General features: G+C 51.7%; 7 protein-coding genes across 7 annotated transcripts; 5 read left to right on the top strand and 2 right to left on the bottom strand.

Moving 5' to 3' along the window:
• Positions 1-354: 354 nt before the first annotated feature.
• TrAtP1_007116 (uncharacterized protein) lies at positions 355-1,047 on the top strand (the record flags this gene model as incomplete). Its single annotated transcript, XM_014082102.2, has 1 exon — positions 355-1,047. The coding sequence occupies one exon, from the start codon at positions 355-357 to the stop codon at positions 1,045-1,047; it is 693 nt and encodes a 230-aa protein (XP_013937577.2).
• Positions 1,048-1,682: 635 nt separating this feature from the next.
• Positions 1,683-3,669, top strand: TrAtP1_007115 (uncharacterized protein). The gene is made up of 2 exons (XM_014082103.2): positions 1,683-1,971; positions 2,119-3,669. The coding sequence occupies exons 1-2, from the start codon at positions 1,888-1,890 to the stop codon at positions 3,220-3,222; spliced, it is 1,188 nt and encodes a 395-aa protein (XP_013937578.2). The 5' UTR covers positions 1,683-1,887; the 3' UTR covers positions 3,223-3,669.
• Positions 3,670-3,692: 23 nt separating this feature from the next.
• On the bottom strand, positions 3,693-5,041 carry TrAtP1_007114 (40S ribosomal protein eS24). The gene is made up of 3 exons (XM_014082104.2): positions 4,837-5,041; positions 4,251-4,498; positions 3,693-4,169 (listed from the first exon to the last, which is right to left on the bottom strand). Exons 1-3 carry the CDS (start codon positions 4,917-4,919, stop codon positions 4,090-4,092), a joined length of 411 nt encoding a protein of 136 aa, XP_013937579.1. The 5' UTR covers positions 4,920-5,041; the 3' UTR covers positions 3,693-4,089.
• Positions 5,042-5,137: 96 nt separating this feature from the next.
• On the top strand, positions 5,138-9,491 carry TrAtP1_007113 (uncharacterized protein). The gene is made up of 2 exons (XM_014082105.2): positions 5,138-5,637; positions 5,701-9,491. Exons 1-2 carry the CDS (start codon positions 5,239-5,241, stop codon positions 6,466-6,468), a joined length of 1,167 nt encoding a protein of 388 aa, XP_013937580.2. The 5' UTR covers positions 5,138-5,238; the 3' UTR covers positions 6,469-9,491.
• Positions 9,492-11,428: 1,937 nt separating this feature from the next.
• Positions 11,429-11,917, top strand: TrAtP1_007112 (uncharacterized protein; the record flags this gene model as incomplete). The annotated part of the gene is made up of 1 exon (XM_066113388.1): positions 11,429-11,917. One exon carries the CDS (start codon positions 11,429-11,431, stop codon positions 11,915-11,917), a length of 489 nt encoding a protein of 162 aa, XP_065969474.1.
• A 1,531-nt stretch (positions 11,918-13,448) lies between these two features.
• On the top strand, positions 13,449-15,112 carry TrAtP1_007111 (uncharacterized protein; the record flags this gene model as incomplete). The annotated part of the gene is made up of 2 exons (XM_014082107.2): positions 13,449-13,596; positions 13,651-15,112. Exons 1-2 carry the CDS (start codon positions 13,517-13,519, stop codon positions 15,110-15,112), a joined length of 1,542 nt encoding a protein of 513 aa, XP_013937582.2. The 5' UTR covers positions 13,449-13,516.
• TrAtP1_007110 (uncharacterized protein) lies at positions 15,046-16,206 on the bottom strand. The gene is made up of 3 exons (XM_014082108.2): positions 16,071-16,206; positions 15,640-16,016; positions 15,046-15,573 (listed from the first exon to the last, which is right to left on the bottom strand). Exons 1-3 carry the CDS (start codon positions 16,180-16,182, stop codon positions 15,208-15,210), a joined length of 855 nt encoding a protein of 284 aa, XP_013937583.2. The 5' UTR covers positions 16,183-16,206; the 3' UTR covers positions 15,046-15,207.
• Between the last annotated feature and the right edge of the window lie 4,847 nt (positions 16,207-21,053).

Below are 21,053 nucleotides of genomic sequence, written 5' to 3'. Positions count from 1 at the left end.
AAAGAAGAGAAGAAAGAAGAAATCAACTGGTAGCCACTGTCTGACGAATGCGAATCGGTCCGTTGGCCCAAAAACGAACTCCAATATGCTTAGAGCGAGAAATGTATGAGTCTTCGGTGTTTGCTACCAGGAAAGGAAGTGGCTTGAAAAAATTGTACTAGTTTCGTCAATTTAAGGGCTTTTTGTTTTGATACACTCGTGTTTGGACCGTGAATCAAGAGTTGCGAGTGACTCGAGAGCCATCTGGCCCATCTATTCTTCAACATAAATAATCCACGTCTTCACAATTGTATTGTTAGGATCGTCCTTGTCAACCTCGAAGAAAAGACATCAACGCCAACCACAACCACCAAAATGACTTACACGCTCTACATCGGCAACAAGCGATACTCATCGTGGTCAATGCGGCCATGGGTCCTCCTCAAGGCGCTCAACATCCCCTTTGACGAAAAGCTCGTCTTCTTCGGCTCCGACCTCGCCAGCCAGCGCACCGAGTTCCTCCGCTTCTCGCCCTCGGCCAAGGTGCCCTGCCTCATCGACGACTCCTCCTCAGCCGCCATCTTCGACTCACTCGCCATCATCGAATACATCGCCGAGGCCTACCCAGCCGTGTGGCCGCGCGACAAGCTCGCCCGCGCCTTTGCCCGCTGCGCCGCCGCCGAGATGCACTCTGGCTTCGGCGGCATCCGCACAGACTGCTCCATGAACGTGGCGCTGCGCATCCAGCTCGGGCCCCGGAGCGAGGCTCTGCAGCGGGACATTGACCGCCTCACGGAGCTCTTTGACGAGGGCATCGGCAAGTTTGGCGGCCCGTGGCTCGCGGGCAAGGAGTTCACTGCGGCGGACGCCTTTTACGCGCCCATTGCGTCTCGGTGCAAGACGTTTGGCATTGAGCTGGACGGCGAGGCAGGGAGGTATCTCGACCGGCTGTTTGACCACCCGGCCGTGCAGCAGTGGGTTGACGAGGGCATCACGGAGCCGGGCATCGTGGCGCGGATTGAGGCGGACAGCATCAGGGGGGCGCAAGGTGCTGAAGAATTTGGGTGAGCAGATGATGCTTGATTTTCTGGGATTGTGATGATGCTTTACGTGTAGGTGCTTAGATGGGTAAAAGCTGAGGATATACCATGAGATGATTAAGAAGGCTTGAGTAAAAGTTGGTTAGATGTTTACTTGGATGGATGACGCCCTATCAATGAAATGTATAGATTCAATTCAACAAATTGGCGCTTTGTGAAGACATCTGCACCTGTTTGTCTCTCGCTCGTTTGCATTTATCTGCTTGTCATTCATTTGCAGCATATGACAAGTGATCTTCTACAGAATACCTAGAGTAAGCACAGATCATACGAGAACAATATTTCCAGTCAATAGTAATATGGATTTCAATTACCAATGACATAATAAGAATTACATTTAATCTTTACCTACTCGATGTATCATTACCATCTAGCTCTGCCAACACTTAGAATCACATGCTTCATTCAGCCAATTCTAGGGTAGTGCAAACGTGGTCACGATGCGCACATCGTGGTTTACGTTGCACAAGAGTTGATCACAACACTGCCTTGACAGGAGAGAAAATAAAATTCTAATGAGACGCTGGTATGATGCTATTTGATAAAGAATGGTTTCCACGCAAATACCAACATTCGATATTCTCTGATATAGATAGACAGCAGACTGGAAGCTATCAGTGCTGAAGAGGCCAAGACCCTGATTGCCAAACGCGGCTCCCCCACTACGGCACAGCTGATTGGCCTATCCAAAGCTGACTGCAGCTGATCATTGCCCATAGAGCGACCCAGCTGCTTCAACCTCCATCATCGCTTCATCTCGAGCTATTGGCAGCTATCAAAAGCTACCACTACAGCCCAACTCGCAAAGATGGCGGGCCAGGGCGTCACCGCGTATCTCGTCATCCTCATCGCAATCTCGACTCTCGGGTCGCTGCAGTTTGGCTTCCACTTGGTGCGTTTCGTGTTTCCTCTCCTCAACGCATCGCATTCACCGCTTGCTTCTCATGTCTCAAGCTACACATGACCTCTAGCATTCTGCTGCCCATCCATTTGTCTGTCAAAGAAGCTAGAAGCTAATACAAAATCAATTTCCACACAGGCCGAACTCAACGCTCCCCAAGATGTCATCACCTGCCACCGAAAGTCCATCTCCGCAGCCCGGCTGCTCCTCAGGAGCTTCGTCACCTCCGTCCACGAAGCCCCCGTCGACGACTGCATCCCCATGGACGAGGCTGCCTTCGCCACCGTCTCCTCCGTCTTCACCATCGGCGGCCTCATCGGCGCCCTGGCCGCCGGCCCCTTCTCCTCTCGCCGCGGCCGCCTCCTCGCCATGCGCGTGACGGCGCTGCTCTTCATCGCCGGATCCACCGTCGAGACCATCGCCAGCAGCGTCTTCGTCATGGCATCGGGTCGGTTCCTGTCGGGTATCGGAGCTGGCGCGTCGACGGTCATTGTGCCGCTGTACATTAGCGAAGTGTGCCCGCCGGATCGACGGGGCTTCTTTGGCTTCATGACGCAAATTTCCATCAACGTTGGCATTCTCATCACGCAGACGCTGGGCTTCTTCCTGAGCTACGGCAGCGCCTGGAGGTGGAACCTGGGCATTGGAGCATTCATTGCCGCCGCGCAAGGAATTGGCCTGTTGATCGTCCCTGAGAGCCCGGCATGGCTCGCCGCGCACGACGACGTCGCCGGCGCAAAGAAGACGCTCCAGAGGATCCGCGGCGTGGCCGTCGACATCAGAGAGGAGAGCGAAGTCTGGGGCCGTGACGGATCCGCCTCTGGAGAGGAAGAGGGCCTTCTTGCTCAGAGCGCAGACGAGGTCCCCCCGCCCAATGCCACCTCGGCCAAGAACGAGCCCGTCCACCTCGGCTTCCTGCAAGTTGCCAAGGATCCCAGCACTCGGCCCGTCATCATTGCTCTGGTGGGCATCATGTTCGTGCAGCAGTTCTGCGGCATCAACTCCGTCATCATGTACTCCGTCTCCCTCCTTGCCGACCTTTTGCCCATCTCGTCTGCTCTCTTGAGCATCCTGGTATCGCTGGTCAACCTGGTGACAACCATCGCATGTTCCCCCCCCTGCCAGATCGCCTGGGACGAAAGACATGCCTCATCGCATCCGTCGTTGGCCAGGGCAGCAGCGCTCTTGTCCTGGCTCTGTCCATTGTGTTCGGCTTCAAGATCCTGTCAGCGTTGGCCGTGATTGTCTTTGTCGGCTTTTTCGCCGTGGGCCTGGGCCCTGTTCCTTTTATCCTGGCATCAGAGCTCGTTGGCCAGGAGGCTGTGGGCGCGACTCAGAGCTGGTGCCTCGGAGTCAATTACGTTGCGACCTTTTTGGTGGCTCAGTTCTTCCCCATTGTCAACAAAGCTCTGAATACCTGGCTGGGCGGTCATGGCTGGGTGTACTTTATCTTTGCTGGCTTGGCTGCTGTTTCCTTTGTATTTGTGACTTGGTCCTTTAGATCTCTGCGCTTCCATGGAGCTACCGGTAACTAACTGACAATTGTGTGCGTACGTGAAATTGGAACCTCTGGCGTTTTGTTGTAGTTTGGGTAAAGATATATTCTACTGTTAGCATGCATCGATTGAGTGTTTCTCTATTGTAAAGATTTCTTTCTTAGACAGCGTGAATATCAAATCATTAAGACCATATTGGGAAACAGCCACTTGCTACGATAGTCCAGCGTTCATTCATAAGTTTTTTTTTTGTTCATTTGAATTGCCCACTGATCATCACCGATATTTTGGAGAGTCCGGTCATCATAACAAAATCATCTTATCCAGCACATGTCTGGAAATCCACAAATAATAGGACACAGATTTGGACCGTAAACCCGAAAACACCGTTGATTTCATGCTAGTGTATCGAAGGCACACACCATGGGACGGACTCCCATCCCAACAAAAGCCGTTTCTAGAGGTTCCATCGACAAAAACATGTAGATTTTTTTTAATGCCGAGAAAAAAGTCTGCAGCACTCGCAGGTGCGCAATCATGCCCAGTAGTACCGCAGCGCCACGCCCGCACCTCCTCTCCAGCACCAGCAAGCAACCATTTAAAGATTGTGCGTTTATTTCTCCTTCTTCGCCTTGGCACCCTTGACCTTTGCGGTTCCGCGCAGGGTCTTCTGTCGGTTCTTGCGCTGCTTGCCTGTATTATAAATGTCAAGTTAGCCAACCAAAAAATAGCACAAGATGGAAAGAGGCAGAGCCAGTGGAATGTTGGACGCACGCTGTTGTCTGCTGGCACGCTCGGGCTTGGTGGCGAGTCCGACACGGATCAGGCGGTACTTGGGCTCGAACTTCTTCAGAGCCTCAGGGGAGTCGTAGATGAGGGCGAAGCCGGTGGTCTTGCCGCCACCGAAGTGGGTGCGCAGGCCAAAGACCTGGACCTGCTCCTTCTGGGCCTTGTACAGGCTGCCGAGCTTCTCGCTGAGCTCAGTCTTGGAGATGTTGGCACGGCCGGGGTGGAGGATGTCACTATTCGTTGAAAAATCACAGGTCAGTCAAACTTTCAGAGTTGAAGTTGTGGTTCAAGTCGTTGGCCGCCGTCCATCAGGATTCGTCTTCGCTGTGTTCGCTCCAAATCGTCCGCTATCCAATCCAATACCCAATCGAAAGTCGCTGCTCAATTCTGCAACAGAGATTGTGCGAGGCAGCAAATCAATATCCGCAGACAAGAAATGGCAGCCGTCTTGGTTTTCCGCACACACAAATAGGCTCGAAGATCGATGGATGTCTCATGGATAGGGATTCAATGGCGGGCGAATTCGAATCTGGCGGCGGCACGACGAGAGGCTTTTGAGGATTTCACTCACACCACCATCTGCTTGCGGCCAAGCAGGGGGTTGCGGATGAACTTGCGAGTTCGCAGGGTAACGGGAGCGTCGTTATCCGCCATGGTTGCGATGCTTTGTCTCGTTGAGAAAAGTGACGAAGGAGAGACTCGGCGGTTTGGCGTCGTGGTTCGGTCGTGGGAGAAAGGGCTCGCCGCAAAACTAAAACCGGGGCGTTGAAAATTCCGTAGCACACGCTCGTGTCGCTTAGTCTGGGTCCCAACCCTAAGATGAGCTGCGGAGCGTGCGTGTGTGCGCGTTATGTAAGCAGCGAAAATTAGTTGTGTGCTCACGTGCAGGGTAAAGCTCGGCAAATGGCCTGGCTGCTATTTTTGTAGCTTGTCGGTCCCCGCTCGCTTGGCCAATCAATCCTTGCAAGCGATTATGGATACTCGACTGCGTGCTCCACCATTTGCGATCGTAGCATCGCCATGGATGAGGGTTTGCAGAGCAAGTCTTGAGCAAAAATGTGAAGACTATGTCGAAAGAGCTCAGTGTTTTCAGGGCGTGTTTAATTACTTTTCATGTATACGTCTAACCATGGACGCCTTATCACAGAGTCAAGTCGACCGCTTCTGCTATCAATATCTCCAACTTGAGCAGGCCTTGACTTATCCCGAGCCTCAACACCTCCGATGCTCCGATGTTCAAGATGCCATCTATGAGAGGCTGTTTGCCGATGGCGCTCTTTCTGCTGGCCCTCCACCGCTCCGATATCAAGTGAGAGTGCTCAAAGAGCTTGTCTCCCGCGTTGAGGCAAGTATTGAGGACTGGGATGAGCATGTAAGTTGCCCGACCCCATGTCCGTCAGATGCCGTATAAGACTGTCTCTGACGTGAAGAGCAGGGAGTCTCCGATGGTCTCATGTCCTCCCTCTCAGTCTTGCTATCCACACCAGCCCCGGATGAGGCCGATGCCGTGCAGCAAAAGTGTCATGTCGTCTACCATGTCGCATCATTACCGGATCACGAGGCTCACATTACCTTGTTTGAGAATCGGTCTCTCATCTCTGCCGCTGGAACTACTGGACTGAGGACCTGGGAAGCGGCACTTCACCTTGGACAGCTTCTTTGCCAGGACTCCAGCATTGTTTCCGGGAAACGAATCTTGGAACTCGGGACGGGCACTGGATATCTTTCCATCTTATGCGCAAAGTACTTGAATTCAACACACATCATAGCATCGGATGGGTCAGACGATGTCATCAACAACCTCCCCGAGAATTTCTTTCTGAATCAACTCGAAGGCTCAAGTGCCATAACGCCCATGGATCTCAAGTGGGGATATGCACTCAAGGGAACCGAAGAAGAGCGGTGGAACGGCGGCCGTCCCTTGGACCTTGTCCTCGGAGCTGATATTACGTACGACTCGAGCATCATCCCCGACCTTGTCAGTACGCTACTGGAGCTATTTGAACTGTATCCTCATGTTGAGGTCATTATTGCGGCAACTCAGCGAAACCTGCAGACGTTCCAAGTGTTTTTAGAAAAGTGTGAGGAAGAGAAGCTAAAGGTGGAAGATGTCTCATTCGAGATACCGTCGCGTGACCAACAACAAGGCCCATTCTACAACGACCAGGTTGCCATTAGAATTTGCAAAGTGTCTAAGCTCTGACCCAATTAGATCAAATCATAACCCGTCGTTAATCTTGATGTCGCCGACATGAACTACACGGATACCTCAAACGGGGGGCGCTACAATAGTGATGTACAGTGTAAGTTGACTGCGGCACAGAAAGTAATTTACAAATTACAACCCCATCAAGGAAGCTGCAAATGCAATCTCCGCGGCAAACCTTTGGATTTCTTCGGCGAACCGCTGATGAAGCCATGAAACGATACAACGTCAATGGTTATAACCTTCAGGGTAGCTCCAACAGATCACTTCGCCTAGGACGCGCCGGCGATGGCGCCAGTCAACGCCGTGGCAACAGGGACAAGAAATAAGGCGGTGGCGCGTTGGGGGTCAAGCCACACAGCAATTGGCTTTCTTGAGCTCTTGGAACCGATGCGGCTCATCAGGCTATCGTCGGGAGACACAACCGGAAGTTTTTCGAAGGCATCACAAACTCAACACATGAAAAGTAAATATAGGCTGATTGCTCAATGGCAAATGCAATTCTCACCGACTGTTGACGTCATGTAAACCGCAAAACGGTTTTACCCATGTACAGATGTGTGAAGCACAGGGATGGGAACAGCAGTTGTTGGGTCTTTGGCATCGGAGCACACCCTGTTGGCCGGAGGAATTTCGTCGACAAAATGCTCTAGCCAAGACAGGATGAAGTCATGGACAGGACCCAAAAGTCCGGGGAAGTAAGACACAAGACACAATTGGCATGAGGTGACAGGGCTTCCGATTTCATCCTGGCTTACAGTGCTTGTACGGTATAAGTCGTAGGTAAGCAGCTATGCCATCTTACGGTTTCAGAGGCGGAAGACGGGTAATGGCCCGACAGTGGTGTGTTCACCGGAACCATTGGATCTCGTTGCGTGTGGGAGAATATGCACTCCGTACTCTGCTCATGCCTATACGGACATTGAAGCGGGAGTCGCACTTGCGGGGAAAAAGAGACTAACGTTGCTGGCTGGCAAATGGGAACAAACTGCGGCCTACACCGGTTGCTCGAGACTGTGGTCTGGAGCAGGCGATGGAAGCTGTACGCACTGCGCCGCCATTTCGTTAGGTTTCCCTGCAGCAGTGCATTTCCGGTGGGGAGAGAGCACAGTTTTGAAGCGGAGAGGCGTCGGTTGGAGAAGTCAATGGGCAGAGTTTCCAGCCTCCAGACTGATACCCCGGTTCGGAAGTCGACGATGGTTTAGTAGAGTTACAGAAAGCTCCGTGAAGGTACAGCATCCTGCAGTATCCTGCATGACTCCAAAAAAGCTCCACCACATGAGCCAATTTGACCTGTCTTGCGTTTCTTTGCTGTTCACAGCGAGGAAATGTGACAAAGTCTCCGCAGCGGCAGGGATAAAGGAACAGGAAAAAACGGTCAACGTTGGGGTTTTTGTTCAGTGAAAATTTTTCTTAAGACTTTAGCGAGCCCACGTTGGTGGGTGAGAGATCATCGCTGATCGGCAGAGTGCCACAGAGTCTCAGATAAACGTGACCTGTTATAGGAAACTGCTTTCGAGTGAGCTTTTGGGGGCCGCCGCAGCTTTGAGACGAAAAGAAGCTCAGAGTCGGATGTGATAAGCTTTTTAGCGGCTGTACGGAGTACATGGGAGGAGAGTTCCTCTTGGTAGCTTGAAGCTTTGGTGGCCTGGCCTGACGGGCTGAGCTGACGACGAAGGAGGGGAATTATTGGAGTCACTGCAACGCTGCCGAGTCGCGAGAGTAAAAACGTCGTCGTTGGAGAGCAAATCCTCACATATGTGCAGCACTATCCGGTGGTCCCGTGAGAAGCGATGCACAGAATACGCGTAGCACATACCGCACGTACGGAAGCACAACGGCATGGGCATATTTAGCCTTGGGCACAGTTTTGAAGCCTCACGAGGTGGGCTGAGGTAGGATTTCTCGCCAGACTTGGACATGCTGCATGCGACGCTGCAAAGTCGGAGACCATCTCCGGCGTCGATGTTTTACAAGCAGACGCGGGAGTCTGAAACTGACATGTATAGTAAGGCCTGCGCTTGCTTGACGACGCTCGATGCCCAATGTTCTAGACAGCTTCGAGTCAACTGACACGGCTCCGGCTGCAGGCCGCATGCCGTGGACTTTTTTGTGCCAATCTTGCCGCTATTTGGGCCTATATCCAGTGATCGGCTCTGTCTTGTGGAAATGATACTCAGGGGGGTCTATTGATACAGCCGAGTGAGTGCTGTATTCTGGAGCTGCTGCCGATCACTCGGTCTGGACGCGGATCACGAGGCAAAAATAGAAGGTGTCTCAGGGCCGGTTGTACACGCTGATTGCTGATCGATCTCTGGGCTCGAGATGAGTGCTACAGCAATGCAACTATGAAGCGGGAGCAAAGGGGGATGGGCTTCAATCTCAGCCACCAAGCAGTACCTAGTGCTCATCTGCCTGGGTACAGACGCAGATATCTTGGAGATGTGTCAAATATCACGGAGCACTAGCAGCCGGCTGTCGTTATCGCTTCGTCCCGGTCTCATTGGCCGTGTTATCTTGAAAATCTCGGACGGGAGGGGGGGCCAGGAAACGGGACAGGGCGCTTCGTTATCTATGGCGCAAATTGCACGAGCCCAAGTGCTGATAACATTGAATGAACAGAAACTCAGTTTGCCCTGTCTTTGTCCCACGCAGGCAAGAGTTCAATTAGCTCGCTCCATGCACCTCCATGCCGCACACCGCGAGTCCGGCTGCACAGTTTGCCTTGATACTTGCCACACCAACGCCATCTCGAGCGACTGCAGTTGCATGGCATATGCATTGCACTGCAGTGTTATTAGTACTAGCAATTGGGATTCGAAGGCGAGGCCTCATGACCCGCTGGTGTTGATATTGAGCCAGCCAGGCTTCCGCGTCTTGGACCGGCTTCTTCGCCTCCTTGATGCGTGACGGCAATTGAGCGTTTTTGAGATTATATTGACTTGCTAATTGCCTTCACCCCTTCCGTTCAAGCGGATACAATCAAGTCAGTTCATCCACTGTGCGCAGAAAACCAGCGCAACGAAAAAGCACGCAGCGTGTAAGCCTAATATTAATCAAAAAACCGGAGACCCTGGCTCCCCTCCCTGTCTTCGAAACGGGCTCTCCTCCAAAGACCCACCGCGGCCAGCCCTGAGCAAAAGCACCCAAGCCAAGCAGCCATCGAAACGTGCAGCAGCGCCATCGTCCAACTCGCCCGCCGCAAAAGCAGCAAGGCAAGGCAGGGCCCCCCCAAACGAGAAGCTTGTTGCTGGCTAAGAACCACCCGAGTGGACTCGTATCCAGAAAGCCAAGTTTTGCCAACAAAGGGCCCCATCTGCTGCAGCGTGTCTGGTGCTGAGCCCGCCATCCTCGCCACCCGCATCTGCGCCATTGGACGGGCTGGCGTGTGTTTGGGCTGGTTTTGCCTCCCCAACGTCCAGAACCTTAATGTTTGGCTTATAGACTAGCATGCTGTACCTACTGTACAGAGAACAAGGCAGAAGAGATTCTCCGACAAGACAACAGAGGCAACAGGAAGCTCCGTCTCGCATTGCATCGCCCTCCTCTTCCTCTTCCTTGTTCTCGCCTCCCCTTGGCGCCCAAATGTTACAGTAGATTGTTCAGGCCGCGGGCGAATCAAACTAGAGGCCGGACCAGCCCAAGAAGGATCTAGACCAGAATTCCAAAAAAGCAACCCCCCTTCTTTCAGCTTGGCCTTCACGAAGCTCTGGCAGTGGCTTTCATTGGCTGCCCGGGGCCCCATGTTCATGTTACCGGGCGATTGCGAGCTCCTCCCGCCTGCGTCTTCCAAGCTTTGCTACCGTACCGCTTGTTGCTATCCTGCGGTTTGCAGTAGCTCGGCGTCAAGATAGGCACAGAAAGTTACTTTTGCTCTGCGATTACTGACACCGTGGGAGACCATTGACGTGTTACTGGGGCAGCGGCCGGGCAGCAACAGTATAATACAGGCACATTCAACCCTTTTGCGGCATCCCATGCTACTACGACTCCCACTTCATTTTATCGATACTCCGTGCCTTATTTCCTTCTCCACACCCTCATTAACGACGTCTTGCGCACATCACTTGTTAGTGTTGCGGCAGGGAATAAAAAGGCTGTTCCCACTATTCTAATACTACACTACCGCCGGCCGATCCACCTTCTCCTGGGAGCATCCAAGGCCGCCTCTGCATCGGATGCTGCTTCAGTCGCCCACTTATACACTCCCCATCACGCCAACCGCTCGCAGTTTGACCTGACCTTGGCCTCTCGACGTCAGTCTTCCATCACGCTCGTGTTGTCGTTATAAACCACCACCACCCTTGCCTGACCCTACGATCCTGGCTCAACAACATCTATCAATCTACACACAATCTTCACATCCTTGTGAGAGTACTGCCACTACAACTAAGCAGGCTACCTACCATTACTACCTACTTCCATAACATACCCACGGCGGAACGTTACGCTTGGGCAAGAAGAGCAATCTCCTGGTTGCCCTAGAATAAAAAGAAGCTGCTTCGTGCACCTTTAATATCCGTCCTCGACCCTTGCCAGCCCCATACGACAGGGTATCTACTTAGACACATAACACAACTACCGCCGAGCCCTTGAACCTCGATTCACAGGCACACAAAACCATCTATTACCTGGTCATTGCCACGGTGCTGCTATTTCCACCATCGCCGGCGTCGAACCCTTGTGATCCCGATCATATCAACGAAGCACCGCTGGTTAATTCTATCGATTCTATTTTCGACTTCGCTTCCTCTTGCAATCTTACTTGCTTAATCACCTGCTGCGTGGAGAGGAAACTTTATGTGTCCGATGGTTTCGTCATTGCTAGGAACAAGAGCAATACCTCGATCATATCGCTGCAGCCGCTGAAGCAAGTACAAGAGCGACGACACGACGACAGATTCCACAAGAAGGAAATACTTCAACTCGACATCTTCACACACCCATCATAGCCACGATGGACTCCGAAACCTGCTATCACAACTACGCCTACACTCTGCAAAAGTATCTGCTTTTGCAAGAGCAACACGAGCAACTCTGTACCAGCCTCGAGCAGATCCGCCCGCGCACTGCATCGACCGGCACCCTTTCCACCATCTCTTCTCCCAGCACCTCACCCGTCCGCTCTTCTATCTACGCCTCTGCCGGACGACGACACTCCCGCTCTGGCCAACGCCGCTCCTCAAGGGCGCACGGACGATACAATGGCTGGGAAGACTCGCTCGACACCATCGTCGATGAAGACACCATCTTCCAGATCTCCGCTGAGGAGCAGCGTCTGTTTGACGTCAACGAGAGCATCAAGCGGGCCTTGACTGAGCTGCTCAACTGCGACGCCGTGCGAAGTGACATGACGACCCGCATGTGGGCTCAGACCAGACTGATGGAGACTGAGAAGGAACTCCGATCAGGGCGACGGAGGCGAAGCTCCCCTAGCCGGGACTGAGCTGGGCCAAAGAGCAAAAGAGCAAACAAATTGATCGCTCAAACAAAAATGCGAATTACGCAGCCATTTGTGGGGAGTGGAATGGAAACAAACTCATTGGACCCGCCACCGACGATCAGCTATTTTGAGCACAAGCCAAGCTTTCCTGGCCCTGCGATTCAGTCACTCTTTTTTTTTTTTTTTTTTTTCGATTGCGACATTCTTAATGTTAATCCTATCATGGCTAGCCAGCTTAGCCTCTATACCACTGGGGACCATCTTTTTTTACAACGGGACGCACCAATTTTTTTTCTTTTTTGTATGGAGAAGGGGGAAACAAACAAAAGATACCAATGGCTCAACGTTGGAGAGCTGACACCCATTCGATGACACGGAGTTTTCTATTTACTCTTTTTCTATTACTGATGGGGGGATACAAAAAAAGAACGCAAATTTGGAGACGTTGCTTTTTTTTCTTTGCTACTTCATCATTTTTTATTACCCACCTACCTGATTTAGTATGTTGTGGTCCGTTGCCTGACGCAATAGGCTATTCTTTTTTTGTTGATGGCATCGCATTGCGTGCGGCTTTGCGCTGAATCACATCATTATCATATATGTACATATAGCATGTCTTGTGTACATACCACATCTCGTGCAATCCTGCGGAATTTTTTTTAGTGTTTATTTTTCTATATTCTTTACTTTTTATCATTTGTCTGATTTTTGCATTGGTGGGTTTTACAGGATGTGTTTTTGGACAAGCGGGGTTCATCGATAAAAGGGACTTTGGGAGCGAGCCTGCTATTGCATATATATTTTGTAGCACCTGATATTTTTTTTATTACTATCACCTGTTGTTTACTCTGCTGGTTACGATATTATAGGTGGCTTTGGATAGCAAACAAACGAGCAGGCAAAAAATTAGCAGGCACCAAAAGGCTGGCAAAGAGACAGTCACAATTGAAACAATATTGAGTTCAAACAAGGCTTCCCTTGAAGTGATGAATCAGATCTGCGCGCATGAATCCTGAGCGAAAATTGCCACTTGAGACGAAATATGGCTGCATGGATATGGCGACTGTTACTGGCTGAAACAAGAGGCCTGCTGTTTTGGGAATAAGCGAGGCTTCGTGGTATCAGATTTATTATGCGTTTGATCGCGCTAGGATGATAGATAGGCCTCTATAGGTACTCGATTGGTTGCTTGGATTGAAGTACTGACTTGTCCAAGGTGTCTGGGGAGTAGAATCGTGATGGATGCATTTCTTGCTGATCTTGATAGGCCTCATCTGTGTAATGCTACTGATATCGGGGTGTAATGATGGCCGACACCACCGAAGAGTTGGTTGCGTATCCACTGAGATGCATCAGCACAATTCTTTATTTACTTGAAATTCAGTAATCTACTAAACTTTATCTATTATTGTCTTGAATAAACTGCTTCTACTGCGTCATGGCGCAAATCATTATGTCATTATGTAATCAAGCCAGGCCGATCTTGGTGCTTCTCCACTAAAATTGTCATTCATCTGATTGATCGCAGCCTCGCGTCAGAGATACGCGGCTACAGCCACAATCCTTTTCTTTGAGATACCCTGAGATACCCCGAGATTCGCCATGTCCGTCCTGCTGGAGACCACCGTTGGCGACATCGTCATTGACCTGCTGGTGGACCACTCGCCAAAGCTGTGCGAAAAGTAAGTACCTAGAACCTTTGAAAGCATCACCAAGCAGCTGCTAACTCTGAGTAGCTTCCTCAAGCTCTGCAAGGTCAAATACTACAACTTCTCGCCCATCCACTCCGTCCAAAAGAACTTCTCCTTCCAGACCGGCGATCCCCTCGGCCCGCTGGCCAAGCAATCCGATGGCGGCTGCTCAATATGGGGCCACCTGTCGGGCGATCCCTCACGGCGCACCTTTACGGCGCCCTTCCACCCCAAGCTGAAGCATCTCGAGCGCGGCACCGTCAGCATGGCGACCGTGCCGCTGGCCTCGGACCCGGACACGCGCGTGGCGGCGTCGCAGTTCATCATCACCCTGGGCGAAGAGACGGACTTTCTCGACAGCAAGGCTGCCGTGTTTGGCAAGGTTGTCGAGGGCTTTGACTCGCTGGAGAAGATCAACGAGGCCATGGTGGACGACAGGGGCTATCCGTTTGTCGATATTCGCATCAAGCACACCGTCATCCTGGACGATCCCTATCCTGACCCTCCCGGCCTCAGGGAGCCCAGCTCGAGCCCTCCGCCGTCAGATGAGCAGCTGAGGACGGTGCGGATCGCCAATGAACAAGAACTGCACGAAAACGACGACGTGGATGAGGAGGAGCTGGAGAAGAGAAGGCGGGAGAGAGAGGCCAGGGCGCAGGCCTTGACGCTGGAGCTCATGGGCGATCTTCCCTTTGCGGAGGTGAAGCCGCCGGAAAACGTCTTGTTCGTCTGCAAACTGAATCCAGTCACGCAAGACGAAGACCTGGAGCTCATCTTTGGCCGCTTTGGCAAGATTCTGAGCTGCGAGGTGATTCGAGACCAAAAGACGGGCGACAGCTTACAGTATGCTTTTATCGAATACGAAGACAAGGCATCGTGCGAAGCGGCATATTCTAAAATGCAAGATGTTCTCATTGATGACCGGCGAATCCATGTCGACTTTTCACAGAGCGTCAGCAAGCTTAGCGATGTATGGAGATCAGACACAAACAGCAAACGCAGAGCGAGGGCTCGAGGAGGCTGGGGTGGAGTACAAGAGCTTGAGAAGCGACGGCAGTATCGAGAAGAGGATGAAAAGAGGTCTGGAAAGGACTATAACATGGTATATAGCAAGGAGGAGATGAAAGGACGGCATGATCAGAGATCGAAGCCCCGAAGAGACGATGACAGGCAAGACAGACAGGACAGAGGGGGCCAGGACAGAGGGGGCCAGGACAGAGGGGGCCAGGACAGAGGGGGCCAGGACAGAGGGGGCCAGGACAGAGGGGGCCAGGGCCGATATGAACAAAGGAATGACGACAGGCATCGGCCACGGGACAATGGATTTCAGTCTCGAAACAGGAGCAGGAGTCCTCGTCGAGGAGGCAGAGACAATGATCGTGATGGACAGTTTAAGCCGAGGGACGGGTATCGACACGACAGGAGAGACAGAGGTGGAGGAGACAGAGGTGGAGGAGACAGAGGGGGCAGGGACAGAGATAGAGACTACAGGCGCAGAGACAGGTGATTTGATCCTTGGCATCAACGATATAATTGAGTACATCTATGTGTGATTAAATGGAAGAGCTCCTTGTCACATGAATAAGATTGACATTGACAAAATCATCTTTGCTTCATCTCCCGTCTTCGCTGCACGTCTACCCTCGCCAGCCGCTGACTAGCTTGAACCAGCTGGATAACATTAATCACCTGCTTCAGCGCCATAAAGGGGAAGCATCCCGTCGCTATAACATTCGGCCAGTACTTGTCAATCTTGTTGGAGCGCGCCAGCTCAAGTGCCGCAGAGCTGAAGGGATCAGGAAACATCTTGGCCAAGAGCGAAGTGTCGACTTCTACTTCTGGGTGCAAGGGGCCGTGTCCATCGATATCGGCGTTGAGATAGAGAGGAATGACGGGTGACGAAAAGGACAAGAGGTAGCAGGCGATGAAGAAGAGCTCGTTGAACGCACAAAGAGAAAACAAGACAATCTAAAGTTGAAAGGTTAGATGTATGGAGCTGACAACTGATATTCATGTCATTTGCTTGCTACATACCTTGTTCGAGTAATACACCTTCATCAACCAGCCCTGACTCCTGTCAATGTTCTTATGGCTCGAGCCAGCACCGCCAACCACCAAAGATGCGTACATGTGCATATAATGGCTAGCAAAGTCCAGCGCAATCAACCCCTGGAAAACAAGAGCCCAGCGAGGGATAGCCGTCGCCAAGAAGACCAAAAGACACGATGTAGTGCAGCGGTCGGTGACCATGTCCAAGACTGCGCCGAATTGCGTTCCCTGGTTCAAGATTCGAGCAGCATATCCGTCGAGGGCATCGAGAAGGCATGATATGGCATAGAGAAGAGAACAGGTGCGTGGATGGAGGGGCATGTAGTATAGCGAGGAGATGGCCAAGATGACTCGGATATATCCTGGGCAAGTAAATCAGCAGCGTACAGGTAGCATGAGGAGCTTGATAGCTTTACCGATGATATTGGGCCAGAACAAAAAGATGTTTTCGGGGCGTCTTTCGGCATCGTGACTGGAGTCGTCCAAGCCGCGCTGGCCTCGCTGCGCCAACGCCCTTTGCGGAGGCATTCTAGCGATTGAAGTAGAGAATAGCCATTGGACTACAAGAGTAAGCAAATTGAGACGCGGCAGAAAGGAAGCATTGGGATGATATTGCTGACTAAGTGAGATCCTACAGATGCATGATTATACCGAGAACTCTCAACCAACACGTTTTGAACTTGAGGTGCATTAGCTTACCCGTTTCGACATGCGAGGCCGAGATCAAGAGCAAGCAACAGCACTGTTTATTGGTTTGTCAATAGGCATTGTGATGTTGATATATTCGTGGAGATCCATCTTGGCCCCTTGGGATTCACTGTATCTTGTAATTCCTGGTCAAGTTTGTTAATACATGTCCGCTTTATGTCTACTTCATGCCCGCATCACCAGTAACCATCTACCCTGAATAGAGCATCGTATCATCATATTTGAAAGAGCATCCTGTATACTATTCTATTCACGTATCTGTCTTTGTATACCGGTGTTTACTCTTCGCTAGCTACTGCTTGTCTCTACCATAGAAGCATCATCCAAGCCAGATCAAGACTTTAGCCTCAAGGGTGAATGAACCAAATACAAGCGTTGGAATTTATCAAGGAACAAAAGCCAATATAATGTTCTTGATAGGTTAAACTGTTGGGAAACGAATGTAGATTTTACAATTCCTGCCTCTAGATTCGATCCATCTCATCGTGCAAGTCCCTCTGTAGCCAATTCTCCGGATATGCCTACGCCATGCTGCCAACTACCAATTGTCAGCCCACAAATCACAAAAACGCCTCAAATCCTACAGATACGCGAAGTAATCTATCGAAAACCACCCATCGTAAATCTACGAATCGTAGTCCATGTAGCAGAGACCAGCCACCCTCATCCGGCCACTACGCAACAGGCCCTGACTCAAACAGTCATTCCTCCTTGGCCCACCCGCTTTTCGAAACTCTCCCAGCGTCAATGCATCATTCACCGCATTTGTTACAAAAAACTGAGCATCGAGGCGGTAACGTCAAAGCGTTATCCTGCGTGACTCGGTAGCCCCGTGAACAGAAAAGCCAGGACCAAGTACATGTAGCAGCGCCCACAGACCGCCGGCTACTGGAATAAAACCACCTGCAGGCTGATTGTAATGAGAAGAATGCTTACAGGGAGGGGGGAGAAGACGAAATGAATGCGGTGAAGATGCATAACTCGTGAATGTGAGTTGAAGGAAAGCTGCAGCACGTCAAAGGCCACTGCTTCCCGAAGCCCCTGCTCTGCTCTTCACCATGGCCCCTGTAACGAACAGACTCCATAACAACTTGCTTGTAATATGACGTTGGAACTGCCCAGATTCCATCCCGATGGCTGCCGGCATCACACCAGACACTCACTTGCGCCCCTTCCGCAGTCGCCAATGCTGTCGAACCTGACAGGTTCCCCGCAGATTTAAAAACGGGGGGCTGAAGAGCTGGATAATTCCATCTCAGATTGCCGTTGGGCCCCAGAAGTTAATCTGTCGTTTAGGGTCCCGCCCGTGGATGCTTCTAGAGGCTCATCTTCATTTTCTGTTACCGCCATTTGCCGAGCCCGCCGTTACGCGGAGGGAATTAGGGAGGGGGCAGTTTTGTTTACACGAGTTGGTTGGTTTCGTTTCTTCTAAACGCTGAGCGCTGAATTACGCCTGTGGATCGAGAAACGTGCAAGGCCTGGCCGTGTCTGTCATATAGCCATGCGGTAATGGTACAGCTTCTAGCAGAGCTGGCAATCTGGCAATAGTAACACTTTGCTTTACATGTTGTTCACGTCACATGCTGTTGGCTGCTCCATCATTTTACGGGCTGCAAGGGACCCGCATGTGCTACCGCATTGCATCTCTCCGATGTAGTCGTTTCGGTGAGTGTTACGGCGAATACTGCTCTGGCTTTACTCATGATGTGCAGTTGACTTGCTCTGACAAGTGAAGAGAAGAGAAGAAACATGCAGTTATTGTCCATTGAAGCAGAATCAAAGCTCAACCTGCGTCACAACCACACCGTAACAATCAAGTCTTCCATACAAGTCAACAGGCAACACATGTATACGACACTCTCAAGACACGAATGCGTCAGTATACCGCCCTATGCATGCACAGTCACCGCCTCGTTTGCCTCTCGCTTGATTGGCTCTGCTTCATCCCGACCTCCCATTTACAAGAAGGGCAACGCTCGAGATCCATTGGGCTAGGGGCGGCGGACATGCATAACGGCCATGCAGCCATTTGCTCCCTCCCAGCGTGTCACCGCCACACATTGTGTATAGTGCACTCTGTCAAATCACAAGATGGTGTGCCGTTGCACTGGCACCTTGCTTGTTTATGCCGTTTTGTTCGTCTTGCCATCTCACGCTGGCTACAACGGGCAAGACTGGAAATAAGCTGCCAGCAGATAAAACCGTCTCGTGCGTGTGTGAGTGTCACGTACAAGAGTCAAGCTTGTCAGTGAGGCTGTTCAGCGCCCTCAGCACCTGTGTCTGGCTGACTCAAGCACCAGATACCATTACATGTACTGTATATGCACTCCTCACACACCGTTAATTACCTCTATACTATTGGGGGTACTATCTAATCTACCCCTGCTTAGAGCAATCCTTCAGATCCCAGCTGTAAAGCAATATACAGGCAACGGCTTCAGCCCCAGACCCTGGTCGTAGAAGCCCGCACATGTTCGAGAACCCTTCTCCGTTGGAACCGTCGTCTCACCGGCTGGAGCCCGGAAAGAGTCCCAGCGCCATCCACCGCTCGGCCTGCAATTTGCAGCCTTGTGAGTACAGACTTGTGTTTGCTACAGTGACCACCGCCATGTATCTCTATTCCTTGATACACGCCTTGCACACTTTGCACACCTTGCACGTATCGTCCAATCGCTAACGGTGCTGGTGTTCTACATCGGCTAAATGCAGCAGCATTGACGGGATTCTTGTTGTACTGTGAAAGGACCGCTGCTTTGACAATTCAGTGGGGAGAGCATCTAAGAAATAACAAAGGGGGAAATAAGAATTTCATTTCTTTTTTGTATCTCCCTTTCGTAAGCCAAAGTACGACACGCAAGTATCAAGAGACGCCGCGGGTGTTTGTAAGTGGCAACGCTCCAATAATCCCGAAGCTGATACGGCCAAAGCGCAGTTTGTTTCCCTCCAGCACTGACCAAGTTGAAGAACTCCGGGATTCGCTAAAGAATCGGGCATTCCGAGAATAAAATGATTCATCAACTTCATCAACCGGTTTTAATTTAACCAAAGGCGAGCAAGCACGTAAAATGACGAGCTCCGTCAAACAACCGCGACGTGTATACGACGGCCATGCAACCCTCTGCCTCTATCTGAATCGGCCACACAAACATGAGAGAGTGTCATGTCGGTAATAGATGCCGCCGGCCGTTTTCTGCCCAGGACAATTTTATGCATAGTCTGGGATGAAACATGGGCGCAGCTCTCGACTCTCTCACCGCCCAGGTGCTTCTCTCTGCGTGTGTATGCGACAAGGGGCAGCATCCAAGACTCAGCCGACTTACATGACTTACATGCATGCATCTCTATATTGTGTATGTATGTGCACACATGGGGCGTAATCGCTTTGCTTGCGTGGAGCCGAGACATGCACATCCAAGATCTCTCCACTACGAGGCCAGGGAGTGCCTCTGTACCACGACAAAACGCCTCTCTTCTGCCCACGCCACTGCCATGTGCTCGAGGCCGGCTCATCGTCGACGCTATGCTGCTTTGCGGAACGCCTCTGCCCAGCTCCAGCGTCGTTTCGGACGTCTCCTGCAGGGGCCGGCACCTAAACGGCGTCTCCTCCGCCATCAAACGCTGTGCCTTGGCGTGCCTTGCTTTCGAAAGCCCTGGCCGGCCTAGTGTAGCTCAGAAGCGCTTTTGGTCGAGACAGGCACTGGGCCCTGCCGTGTGCCCGGACAGATGTGCCTACGTATGAGAGACGGAGGGGGTGGCCAGCTCATACTCGTCCGGCCACAGCATGATGCAGCATCGGCCAAACGACAGGCTTGGACGGAGACGTAGCCCCTGCGATACCTGAGATGCTTTCCTTGAACGCCTATGGCCCATGTTTCTCAGTGCTAAGCGGCCCTGACGTCGATGGGAGGGTGGGAAATGACCACTCCAAGTGTATCTGCAGATCGTGGGCACTGGGGGGGTACATTGAAGCTGCTCGTACTTGAATATCTGTGTAATTGCTACAATCCACTCTGATGCGTGTTGAGTACTACTCACGCAGAGCAGTTTACAAGGCTCTCTCCATCGTCCATCTAACCGTAAACTCCTTCAACCTTCTGGAAGCTACTAGCTCCCTGTCATATAATAACAAACTGCAATACTCCACTACTCGCCGAGCAGCGGCCCTGTACCTTGTACGCTTTGCAAGGGCCCTGGCGGAGCTTGCTCGGCGTAGCAAAGCAGTAGATGGAACATTCTCCCGTATCGTATGGCTGGTGCAAGGGCCTTCTCCGCTCAACCCCCCCTGTTCTTGTGCTGCTACTATGTATCTGGTTCTACCTACTTTGAATCTCTCTTCCCCCCCCACTTGTAAGGCTACACAAGGGGCCAACGACGGAAGCAAAAGTCTCCAGTGCAGTAAGATACCTGTATTTGCGGCGGGAGCCGGTGGGGGCGTTTTGTACGACTTGCAGATGGAGACTTGCTTGGAGGCCGGCTATGCGATGTACCACAGAGAGCCACAATCTGGTGAATTTCGATCCCAATTTACTTGACCGCCCATGCTGTGGTAACAGAGACCTTGATGGCCCAAAGTTTGCGTTCCGTCAGCGGGTGTCTCTGGCCTGGCCTGGCCTGGCCTCGACACATGGCCATGCTGGTCTATTTGCGCCTTCGTTCGGGCGTACCGAGCAACTCTATTGACTGTCACGGTG

This window comes from Trichoderma atroviride, chromosome 3 (genome assembly GCF_020647795.1).
Source record: "Trichoderma atroviride chromosome 3, complete sequence".
Taxonomy (NCBI): Eukaryota; Fungi; Ascomycota; class Sordariomycetes; order Hypocreales; family Hypocreaceae; genus Trichoderma; species Trichoderma atroviride.
This window is presented reverse-complemented; position numbering and strand designations above follow the sequence as displayed.